Source organism: Blastocystis sp. subtype 4, assembly GCF_000743755.1.
Source record: "Blastocystis sp. subtype 4 strain WR1 chromosome Unknown seqid_0314, whole genome shotgun sequence".
Taxonomy (NCBI): domain Eukaryota; class Bigyra; order Opalinata; family Blastocystidae; genus Blastocystis; species Blastocystis sp. subtype 4.
In genome coordinates, this window is record NW_014569233.1 from 1 (window position 1) to 11,066 (window position 11,066).

At 40.1% G+C, this 11,066-nt stretch overlaps 5 protein-coding genes across 5 annotated transcripts; 4 read left to right on the forward strand and 1 right to left on the reverse strand.

The window, feature by feature from the left end:
- Window positions 1–389: 389 nt before the first annotated feature.
- Window positions 390–756, forward strand: JH06_4162 (2FE-2S ferredoxin; the record flags this gene model as incomplete). The annotated part of the gene is given in 2 exon segments (XM_014670191.1): window positions 390–504; window positions 521–756. The coding sequence occupies 2 exon segments, from the start codon at window positions 390–392 to the stop codon at window positions 754–756; spliced, it is 351 nt and encodes a 116-aa protein (XP_014525677.1).
- Window positions 757–869: 113 nt separating this feature from the next.
- JH06_4163 (transcription elongation factor) lies at window positions 870–5,650 on the forward strand (the record flags this gene model as incomplete). The annotated part of the gene is made up of 21 exons (XM_014670192.1): window positions 870–1,055; window positions 1,088–1,134; window positions 1,163–1,181; window positions 1,215–1,277; window positions 1,307–1,399; window positions 1,431–1,494; window positions 1,526–1,720; window positions 1,752–1,900; window positions 1,931–2,047; window positions 2,078–2,443; window positions 2,474–2,950; window positions 2,980–3,072; window positions 3,101–3,373; window positions 3,404–3,905; window positions 3,936–4,090; window positions 4,121–4,228; window positions 4,260–4,556; window positions 4,587–4,934; window positions 4,965–5,165; window positions 5,196–5,429; window positions 5,459–5,650. 21 exons carry the CDS (start codon window positions 870–872, stop codon window positions 5,648–5,650), a joined length of 4,179 nt encoding a protein of 1,392 aa, XP_014525678.1.
- Window positions 5,651–5,776: 126 nt separating this feature from the next.
- JH06_4164 (protein kinase) lies at window positions 5,777–6,720 on the forward strand (the record flags this gene model as incomplete). Its single annotated transcript, XM_014670193.1, has 6 exons — window positions 5,777–5,831; window positions 5,862–5,994; window positions 6,024–6,258; window positions 6,291–6,416; window positions 6,448–6,606; window positions 6,637–6,720. The coding sequence occupies 6 exons, from the start codon at window positions 5,777–5,779 to the stop codon at window positions 6,718–6,720; spliced, it is 792 nt and encodes a 263-aa protein (XP_014525679.1).
- A 332-nt stretch (window positions 6,721–7,052) lies between these two features.
- On the reverse strand, window positions 7,053–9,249 carry JH06_4165 (hypothetical protein; the record flags this gene model as incomplete). The annotated part of the gene is made up of 4 exons (XM_014670194.1): window positions 7,053–7,267; window positions 7,298–7,480; window positions 7,502–9,060; window positions 9,092–9,249. 4 exons carry the CDS (start codon window positions 9,247–9,249, stop codon window positions 7,053–7,055), a joined length of 2,115 nt encoding a protein of 704 aa, XP_014525680.1.
- A 447-nt stretch (window positions 9,250–9,696) lies between these two features.
- JH06_4166 (CK2 family regulatory subunit) lies at window positions 9,697–10,437 on the forward strand (the record flags this gene model as incomplete). The annotated part of the gene is made up of 5 exons (XM_014670195.1): window positions 9,697–9,746; window positions 9,778–9,956; window positions 9,987–10,084; window positions 10,115–10,277; window positions 10,307–10,437. 5 exons carry the CDS (start codon window positions 9,697–9,699, stop codon window positions 10,435–10,437), a joined length of 621 nt encoding a protein of 206 aa, XP_014525681.1.
- Window positions 10,438–11,066: the final 629 nt, after the last annotated feature.

Consider the following 11,066-nt stretch of genomic DNA (forward strand, 5'->3'; position numbering starts at 1 on the left):
GGATGGATATGGAGGAATGACAATCAGTCCTTCAGCAGATGAATTGCAATATGAAATGAATCAATTGAAGCAACGATAATGTGTTTGTTCAAGACTAGAATCCATTGATAGATAGAGAGACATGCTAGTCCGTTTCTCGAGACTTGCACAACAGATATCTCCTTCTATGCAAGGCAATAGTGATGGTTAGATATGATTTGTAGTGATCAATCGATCTATCATGTGGAGAAGCACACCCATTGACAACAGGTTTCTATTTCTTTTTGCTATAACATTACAGCATTGAAATCACATTTGCCTTTGCTTCTGGAGAAAACAGGAAAGTGAAAGCTCGGATTGGTGATACATTGAAGCAAACTGCTGAGGCATATCATCTACCACTTCGAGGTATGGATATTAATATTTGTGAAGAGAAGGGGATTGTCAAGGTCTTGGCTTACCAAAGAAAGTATTCAAAGTGGAACATTGGTCGGACGATGTATTTACAGAAGGTACTTCTTGAAGGTTGATGTGATTGTAGGTGGTGCATGTCAGTTTTGTCATGTAATATTGAAAGATGATATATTTAAGTTATCACCCAAACCTGAGATTGGAGAACAAATGTGGCTTGATAAGATTGCTAGGAATAAGAATAAAAAGTGTGTGAGTTGGAAATTTATAATATATAGTTCACGGTTGGCATGTCAAATTCGAGTAATAAAGGAAATGAATGGCACCACTGTCTTTGTTGTAATACTTTGTCAAGATAACATATAGGTTCCAGAAAATCCAAAATGAGTATAAAGATAGAGAGTTACCTTTTGTTTGTTGTCTAAAATTGGCTAAATTTTTGGAGTTTGAATATGAACTATTAGAGAGCATCTTTAATCATGTCTGATGATGAATATGCTATGACCTCCTTCAAAAGAAGGAAGGTTACTGATTCCAAGGAGAGTGAGAGTGAGGATGACTTGGAACAACTTCAAGCTGCATCTACAAAAAAGAAACTCACTAGAAAGATGATTGAAGCTGATGATCTTGATGTCCTTGATGAAAATGAAGGCATCGACGATAAAGTAGGTAACAGGGTCTTGTTTTTGATGTATAGGATTCAAGTGAACGAAGTAAGTTTGTTGTAGTGTTGTTTGTGAACTTGTTTAACGATTTGAGTAGGTATAGGTAGTGATGGAGAATCGTTAATGGTATCTTTTAAAATGAGATGGATTTATTTATAGGGTATGGAAGAAGATGACCATGCCATTGTAACATCGTATCGAGACTACAAAGGTGCTCAAGATGTAAAAAAAGAAGTTAAAGTTAACAGTAGATTGATTACGAAAATGGCGTTGATGATTTTATTGATGATGATGAAGGTATGCAGTACGTAACAGAGAATGTGAGTGAGGATCGAAAGAAATACGTAAAGGGTCTTGAAGAACGTTGAAAATTAGTATGATCTTGCATTGGAGTACTTTGGTGAGGGAATCCGTTATTTCATCAATGCTGTTGGAAGTGGTATGAATGATTATCTAAAATGATGGGGTAGCAGAAGAAGTAGAAGAGGAGAAGATGCAACCAGAGACAGATTTGCATGCACCGGTTGAGATTCCGATCCATACAGAGGAGATGGACCAAGCAAGAGAAGCAGAAGAACAAATTTGGAAAGAAGAGAATCTGATGACAGAACGTGATTTGGCAATTGCATCCACTGATATCCCGGAACGAATGCAATTAATGGGAGGTATCGTCCTTGATGGGTATTTGATTCAAAGAAATGCGCATTCTTGATGATTATCAGGATCGCATGGATTGTTGCAATTGGATCTTTGAAGAGATTCAGAAGCGTCCAACAACTGATTTTCAGACGGATGATGTGACTCTAGTGAAGGAGCAGATTTCCATTGTACTTAAGTATTATGCAGTGAGAGAGAGTTTGGAGAATAAGGCATAGGAAGAACACTTGGAGCCTCATTATATCATGAAATTCCTTTCTCGAGAAGTGTCCTATTTACAAGATGAAGTGGTATGGAGTGTATGTGAATTGTATCATGAGTATTTGGATCTGCTTGTAAGAAAATAGACTGAATTTGAGAAATAGGATCAATGCAACTCTGTACGAGCTCAATTGAATCAGATTCGTGATTATCTCACCACATTGGAGCTTACGGATGGAATGGAGTCGTTACGTCGTCTTTTGAATAGCATGGTTGCTGAGTTGGCTTCCCCCAATAAACAGCGTGTGACTCTCATTCAGAGTTATGTTCGACTATTACAGAATCTCCTCCATATGAATGAAGAAGAAGGATCCTCTCAACGACGTGGAAATCGTACGGAGATGCAGTTGCGTCGTCTGTGGTCTACAGGACTCTTGGATTTGTGTATGCGTTACAATGTAGAATTGGATCGAGTGGAAACAAACCTGCTTACTCGTTCGCAATCGTCAGTTCCTCAGGATCCTGGAATGGTAAGATAATAAGGCGGAGGTGATGCAAAGATCCCCAATGATCTGGTGGAGGATCAGTTACGTCGAACTCCTGAGCTGCAGAGTCAGAAGAGTGCTACAACACTTCTGAATGAAGCATCTCAATTGTATGGATTGATGCTGAGCTGTGATCCATCAATCATTCGTCAAGCACGAGATATCCTATACAATACAGCTGTAGTCAATAGTAGACCCACTGTTCGAGGTGTTCAAGAGATTGATGGATCTCACCCTCTCTATGGATACCATCGTCTGCGTGGTAAACCACTGTATGATATGATGGATCAAGACTATTTGTGTCTGGAAGAGGGTATGCAAGATGGTCTCTTTACGTATTCCATTGATGTGTCACAGGGAATCCAAGAACTTCAAACTATGCTAGGACAACTCTTAACGAATCCTTCTTCAGACTACTATTCACTACAGCAACAGAGTATTCGAACGTGTGTATCAAGTCTTGTGCGAAGTACTGTGGAATACTTGAAAACGGTAGGAACGAAAGAAGGAATTGAGAATAGCGAATGCGTCAACAGGCATATGAAGATGTAGCAAAACGATGTGGTGATGAATTGGTAAAACTCATTGAATACCGCGGTTATCGAAACAATCATGTACTTCATTGATTCCTTTGTAATGTAGAACAAACTCGCCAATGTGTTATCCATTTCATTCTCATCAGAATTGAATCAATCGTCAGTAGCTGTTGTGCTGAATGATAATGGTGTGGTTACTGATAGTCTGATTATTGGTCAAGGAGGTCGTATCGCGAAGTTGGAGGAAGGGACGTATCTTGATAACATTCAACGCATATTCGAACGCAACACAGTGGATGTGGTGATTCTGAATGCTGCATTACAGAGTCAAACACTTCAAATACAACGTAATATTGAAGAAATGCTTCAACGAGTGAGTGTAGGTGAGTAGTTGGATCCTTAGTAATAGGGAGAGAAGAATATTGACAAACCTGAAGTACTGATTGTGGATGATCGTGTTGCTCAATTACGTCTGGCTCGTGATGACAATGTTTACTATGAGCAGGCCCTTAAGAAGTTCAAGCACGCTATTTATATGGCTCGCTACGTACAGAATCCATTACGAGAAGTCTGTGCTTTGGATAATAATCCTGGGAATCCGGAAGAATCAGACCTGTTCCAGTTACAGTTACATCCATATCAGAGCAGTGTTCCTGCTGTTTATCTTCGTCGTGTCTTCACTCGTGAATTGTGTATGGAAGTTGTAAATGCTGGAGTGTGTCTTCAGGATGCTATGGCTTATCAAGATGCCTATTCAGAACTACGGTTTATTCCAGGTCTGGGATTCCGCAAAGTTCGATCAATAATTGATAAATTAGTCGTGGAAGGAAAGGGCTTGAGAAATCGAGATGATTTGAAGACTGTTCTTGGACTTGGAGATGTGGTGTTTAAGAATTGTAATGGGTTCATTCGTATGATTGAATAATGTGATTCATGGTCAGGTTTTGCTGTGCGTCGTATGACTAATGTCGAAGAACTGAAAGCAGATTCGTCTTATCACGTATTGGACATGTTCCGTTGGCCCACACAGTTATACTCCTCAGCTATTGGAATTTGCAAATTCTTGACTCGAGGAGCAGGAATGTTTAGTGGTCAGGTAAGAATGAAGAATGAGTTTGATTGAAAGGAGGCGGTTACAGAAGTAATGATTCACTATCAGAACTATGAAAAGAAAGATGAAGATGGAGAACGAGAATTAGTTTCTGAGGAAGATGAGCATGAACTGGAAGCCATAGTAAGGTGTTTATTTTGGGAATTCCTGATAGATTCCAGATTTCCATAAACTACCTCTGCGTTTGTTATCCAATGAGTTACGTGGGGATGGATTGGATCAACGAACCCAGATCCGAAGTGTGATGGGCGAGTCTTTGTTCTATTTGATAGCAGATGAGACAAAGGAGACGTTCCATGTAGGAACAGAAGTGGTGGCTCGAGTAGTACGTGTTCTTGATGGTCTCCGCATTCTTGTGAGATTGGACAACAATTTGCAAGGTAGCATCAGTGCTCAAGAGTTTAGTGATAATCCCCGTGATATTGAGATGGCATCGAATCTAATTGAAGTGGTAGGTTATTCTGAGAATGAATAACACAAGGGTTCCAGTATCACATGCCGTGTCTTGCGAATTGATTTGACGAATTTCCGTGTTGAGTTAAGTAGTCGTCCAAGTGTGGTGAATAACCGTTTCTCAAGCAATGTGCAGTTGGATAAGTATTTTGTCCAAGAACCTGAAGGCTGGGAGCATGATATTTTGGAGGAAATGCAGACCCAGCTGGTTGCTGAACAACGTGCTCGTCAATTAGCAAAGCGTTCCATCTTTAACACTTATTACTTGTGTGTTAATCAGCAAGGAGCTATTGAAGAGTTGAAAGATAAGCCAGTAGGAAGTTGTCTCTTCCGTCCTAGTCCTCAAGGCATCGATCAGATTATTCTCACTTATAAGGTGATGTGAGGATAGTCGTGTGATTCGTAGATGCTTCCAGATCTCTATGCTTCTTATGATGTGATTGAGAAACAGAAAGATCCACAGGACCGCTCAAAGTTGGGAGCTGTGCTAGAGCTGTGTGAGCAACAGTATACCGAGCTGGAAGAGATTGTGGATCGTTTTGTAGGCGAACTGACTGTTTTGATTCATGACATTTCCAACTTCCCCAAGTACCGTGATGAATCGGATGTAAGAATAGGAGATGTGAATGATTGATAGGAAGCAGTGGATGCTGAAGTGGAAGCAGCAGGAAAGGCTAATCCAACCCATCTTCCTTATCTGATCTCTTTGAGTCGTCATCATCCAGGTCTATTAAGGGTCACTTATTACCGTCATGGAATGATTCTTCATGAATATGCAGAATTACGTCCTATGGGGATTGTATATGATAAACGGCTTTTCGGTCATGTAGAAAGTTTCCTGAACTATTTTAAATCGAATTTAAAGCAGATTGTAGGGATGGACTATGAAATGATAGGTAGATGCAGAAACGGTTGAATGAGCGTGCTTCCGCACAAGCTACTATGTTGCGACATCCACTTCCGCCACCAACAGGCCAGCCTCCAATGCAACCCTTTGCTCCTGGATATGCCCCATATCCGATGTATCCCCAACAACCATATGGCATGCCAAGAGGTCAACAGCCTCCTTATCGACCTCCTCAGCAGTACTAAACTCTATATATGACATGTTTGTTCATATCTGAATTCATCGAATACGTTTCAAGCTCACAATGAGTCTGTTGTCACTGGACCAGTTCAGTGAGAAGTGACTGATGGATTATTCCGCTCATTCTCAGAATGTGGACGATTCAAGATTTTGAAATTGGTGCACTGGTCGGGACAGGAGGTTATGGTATAGTTAGTAAAAGGGAGTGATCTGAAGGCAAAGTATATCTAGCTCGTGAGAAATGTTCCAGATTTGTTGTTGCGATCAAGGCAGTTGAGATGAAAGTAGTCGTCCGTGCAGGAATAGTGGATCTCCTACAAAACGAGATTGACATTCAAACTCATCTAAGGTCCCAGTTTTCCAATCCATTGAATATAGGCACAAAAACTTGTTGTCGCTGTATGGATACTTTTGGGATGATCACTGCATCTACTTGATTCAAGAGTATGGCTTTTATGGCGACCTACAGAAGGAACTAAGGAGGGAAGGGAAATTTACAGAACGCAAGGCAGCTTGGTATATCAAGAGGATTGCGGAAGGACTCAAATACATGCATGATAATCAGGTTATTCATCGAGATATCAAAGCAGAGAATATTTTGATTGGAGAAGAAGTAGTTTATATGACTTAGGAGTTCATTCGTAGTTGGAACCAAAGATTTGTGACTTTGGTTGGGCAGTTCATGTTGGAAGGGAAATACGGAGTACTGTATGTGGCACTCCAGAGTATATCCCTCCTGAGATTGCAAAGGGGAATGGATATGATTATCGTGTTTGCGAAAATGGATGTATCTAATGCATAGGCTGACATATGGTGTTTAGGAATCCTTGCATATGAGTTGTGTACTGGAGAAACACCTTATCAAGGTTCGAGCGCCGAAGAAGTATATAGCAGGATTACTAGAACAGATATTTTCTTTCCAGATACATCCAGTTCTTTGTTTCAGGATTTTATCAATCATGTAGAGATGTATGGCAGAAATGATGAGTAGCTTGTAGTAAAAGAACCTGAAAGGCGGTACACGATTGATCAAGTTCTAAATCACCGATGGTTGCAATTAGGATCGTTATCGTAATTACGCATGTTTGTTCCTCCAAACCTATATTTACTTCTTCCTAGAGGTTTTTCGATCTCCTATTGTATACACTATGGTAGTTGTTCTCCATAGTCTTCATCACAGATGAAGAGTATTACATCAAGAACAATGATTGGTACAAGAGAAGCCTTTGAAGTACACATAACCATTCGTTTCTGTGTTTCTCTTGAACGAGGGTATATCTGTTACCTCTATCGATGATCCCGCGGCTGATATTCCACATTAGTGGGATTTCACCACGACTCAGGAATTATTCAACCAGAAGACAACCTAGTGTAACAACAAACAACAAATTGAATTAAGGACAAGATTTAAGGATTCGTAGTGCCATAATGTTCTTCATACCAGGATAAGAATTTAGGAGAACCCTCAATCGACACATGTGACATACCAGCGAAAGCACGATTGCCCAAATCAATCTTCGAGTTCTCAGACATACAATCCTCCATAGTAAGTTTATCTATGTAAGTGAAAGCTTCATAGCTTTGTCCATTCATGCTGTTAAATACCAATAATGGAGACACACCTACTCATTACTTCCATCAATTTCACATACCCTTCATAATTATCTCAGCTGCATGGGCATTAGCATTACCACGTCCAGCTAAACCTGATTCCGATATACTCCAAGATTGCAACGAACCTAAGTCCTCAAGACGCAAAGTGCCAAAAGACTTCATCGCACCACCACTCACATATATTTCCTTAAGATTGGGATTCTTAGCAATAACAACACTATCTACACTATAGAACGTGCTACCAGTCACAAGATAGTTCTTCTCACCCGTTTCAGCATCATAAGAAGCGAAATACAGAGTCTTCAACTTCTCATTATTCTTAATACTGAGATTACAGAATGCATTAAACGAATTCGTGCCAAAAACGATATTCACCAGTTCGGGATTATCTTCAATAATCACAGACGTATCCTGCTTGCAAGCTTCGACACTATTTCCGTAAGCACCATTGTCATCCATAACGATAAACTCAGTGAGATATTCTAAGCCCTTAATGCTAAGGGTCTTAAGATTAAGAAGAGCATTTCTCACGTCAGTAGTACCGATAGTAATATTCTGGAGATAAGTAAAGCCTTCGAAGTTCAGACTCTCAATATCTTCGCATCTGCCTTCGAAAGTAATATCAGTAATCATCTCAATGTCCTCCAGATTAGTGAAAGCATCCAAGCATGAACGTCCACTGATTATTTCCGATCTGGCAGGAGGCAAGGTGGTGGGAACTGGAGTGGTAGGTGCTTCAGTAGTAGGAGCTTCAGTAGTAGGGGCTTCAGTGGTAGGTGCTTCGGTAGGAACCTCAGTAGGTGCTTCAGTAGTAGGAGCCTCAGTGGTGGGAGCCTCTGTAGTAGGAACCTCAGTAGGAACCTCAGTAGGAACCTCAGTAGGTGCTTCAGTAGGAACCTCAGTAGTAACGTCAGCGGGAGCACCCTCAAACTCCAAACTGTAGGCATAACCAGCAATACCAGCATAGTTAGCAGTTGTATCGTTAGCACGGAGAGGCATCTTAAACTGGATTCTCTCACAAGGATTCACAAACGCCTCCATATACCAGAAAGACTCATCATTCTCCTCCTCGTCGTCCGTCTTATCAGAGTATCCAGTAACCGTAGCCCACATAGTAGGCTGCATGGTGCCACCAGTGAAAGGACCATCATTATCGTCCATCTCCTTAACAAAACGCAGCTTCTTCAAATCCAAAGCAATCATAACATCAACATGATTGCTATCAGCAATGAAGTTCATCAAATGGCCCTTATTGGGACACTCAATCTCCTTAGCATTGAAGTGGTATAACATAGATTCAGGAGGACTGCAAATATCATCAAGAGTAGCAGCATCATCTTCAGAAATCAAGCCATTATCAGCAATGAACTCAAAGATATCCTTGTTATAGTAACCATCACAAGAATTTCCGTCAATATGCTTAGGAAGGCACTCGATAAGATAATCTACAGACAGACGAACATTGTAATTTGCATCCATCAAAACTCTTTCAGCAATAGTAATAGCTTCAGTAGCCCAAGAGGTAGAACAGCTATTAGGCTTACTGTAGCCCTCAAACGCACGGGCACCACAGAAAGAACGCTCAGGATACTTAGAAGTATCGACACGGTATTCAGTTTGTAGAGGTTCAGCTCTTTCACAATAGGAACCAACATTCTTGTAACTAGGATAAATGTCCATCATACCTTCGAGGCTAGCCTCATCAAAATCTGAGAGGACGGTGAACTGCATAGAATAAGGCATATAAGGATCTCTAGCCTTAATAAACTCACAAGATGACTTCCAACTACCAAAATGGCTCCTAGCCATTAAAATAAACCTTCAAGCCCTACTTAAAGTACTCGTCATCAGGACTACACTCACTTCCACACTTTTCAGGGTAGACTGCAAGGTATTCCGCATAACCAGTTTCATCGCAGCGAAACGCTCCTGCAGAGTACTTGACTGCAAGCACAACACAAAGAAGGCAAATGAAAGTAAAACTCTTCATTTCCAAATTATTTCTGGTGGGTGGTTTTGAGACAAGGTTTTAAGATCAATTGAACCATTCCATGGCCACCTATAGAAGACGGGAACTCGTTTCTGTTCTCCAATCATCTATGATATTTCATACTTTGATGTATCTTACGTCATATTCTCATATTCTCATCTCTGAAATTGGTGGTTGTCGCTATGTCTCGAGAAGAGTGTAAAGGACGCATTCTTCAGAACTATACAATCGAAACACATATTATTCTCATCGTACAATTTATTTGGAGAAGATTCTGTTTCCTATATATTGCTGAGAATAATAAGATATGATATTTAAGGACACTTCAATAGATTCTCATAACTCGTTCCATTTTTCCATTTTAGTGGAAAGCAACTTTTCTGGTCACTACATTTTCATCATAAATAGGACATCTTCATTTTCGGAAGTTCCTCGATTCCTAAGAATATGTCATCAAATGGTTTCCCTGAGCAAGAACCCAGTGACTACGAGTCGAAGTATTGATCGATAAGTAGTATTCTATTCTAGAGAAGGGAAGACATGGATTTCTAAATTCTGTAGCAAAGAAATAAATTCATACTTCTGTGAGGTAGAAGAGGAATTCATTACTGATGCGTTCAATATCTATAATATTAGTCGTGATTTTCATCTCTTCAAACATTCATTAGCTGTAATTCTCGATGCAGATGATCCTGAAGCTAATGATGGTTGATGAGTGTGGAAAGACTCATATTTAGCTGAAATTGATCAAGATGAGTTGCAAACAAGCACTACTAATCTTTATGGTATGATTCATGCGAGGTATATTGTTACGGCTTCGGGATTGGAGGCTATGGTGTGGTATTTTGATTATGTTATTATTTAGCTTCGAAAATATAAATCGTGTGCTTATGGGACGTGTCCACGTGTCTATTGTAATAATCAAAATTTGCTCCCTATTGGTGAATCGGATCTCCCAAATGTTAGGACGGTGAAGCTATTTTGTCCCTGCTGCAAAGAAATTTACTATCCTCCCAAACTCTTTGATAGTAGATTATGATTATGGTTGTTATTGTAGAAATTGATGGTGCATTCTTCGGAACTTCTTTTCCTCACGTTTTCCTGCTAAACTATCCGGAATTAATGGTAAACCATGTGGATCATTTTGAACCGAAAATCTATGGGTACAAAATACATGAATCGAGGTAGAAATGGAAAAGATAATTAAATATAGTCCATATTATAAGACTTCATCGAAATTAGTTCAAGAGTCACCATAATCGAGATTGTTTGTAGAATCAAACAAGTGAATCCGAATGACACTTACTAACAGATCACCACTGAACCATAGAAAAGAGGCAATGATGGCCCATTTTTGGGCGAATTCGTCATTCCTTTCACTTCAGAAATAATGAAGGTTCGATCGGCTGTGAAGCGGCTTTGTGACAGTTGCCAAGTAAGAAACTAGTCAGACTTCTTGTATGCACTTTCTAACATGATGATAGATTGTGAAGAGAAAGGGGCGTGTCTATGTCATATGCAAAAAGAACCCACGTCATAAGCAACGACAAGGATATCACACCCTATCGCTTCCTCATCAGCAAGTCCTCCCTCCTGTAGCCATGGAACCAAGTACGTTCGCTATGGAATCTTTACCTTTCTAGAAAGTTTCGATGTCCATTCTACCCTTACACAGTGTCTCCAGTTCCTACGCTCCTTTAACCTTCCAATTTGAATTGTTTGTTGTCCATCAAACATCCACATAAATGACACTATTTCCTTCCTTTTCTCCTTCGCAACTTTCCCGAAGCACGCAAGGCGATTCTCTTTTCCGCTCG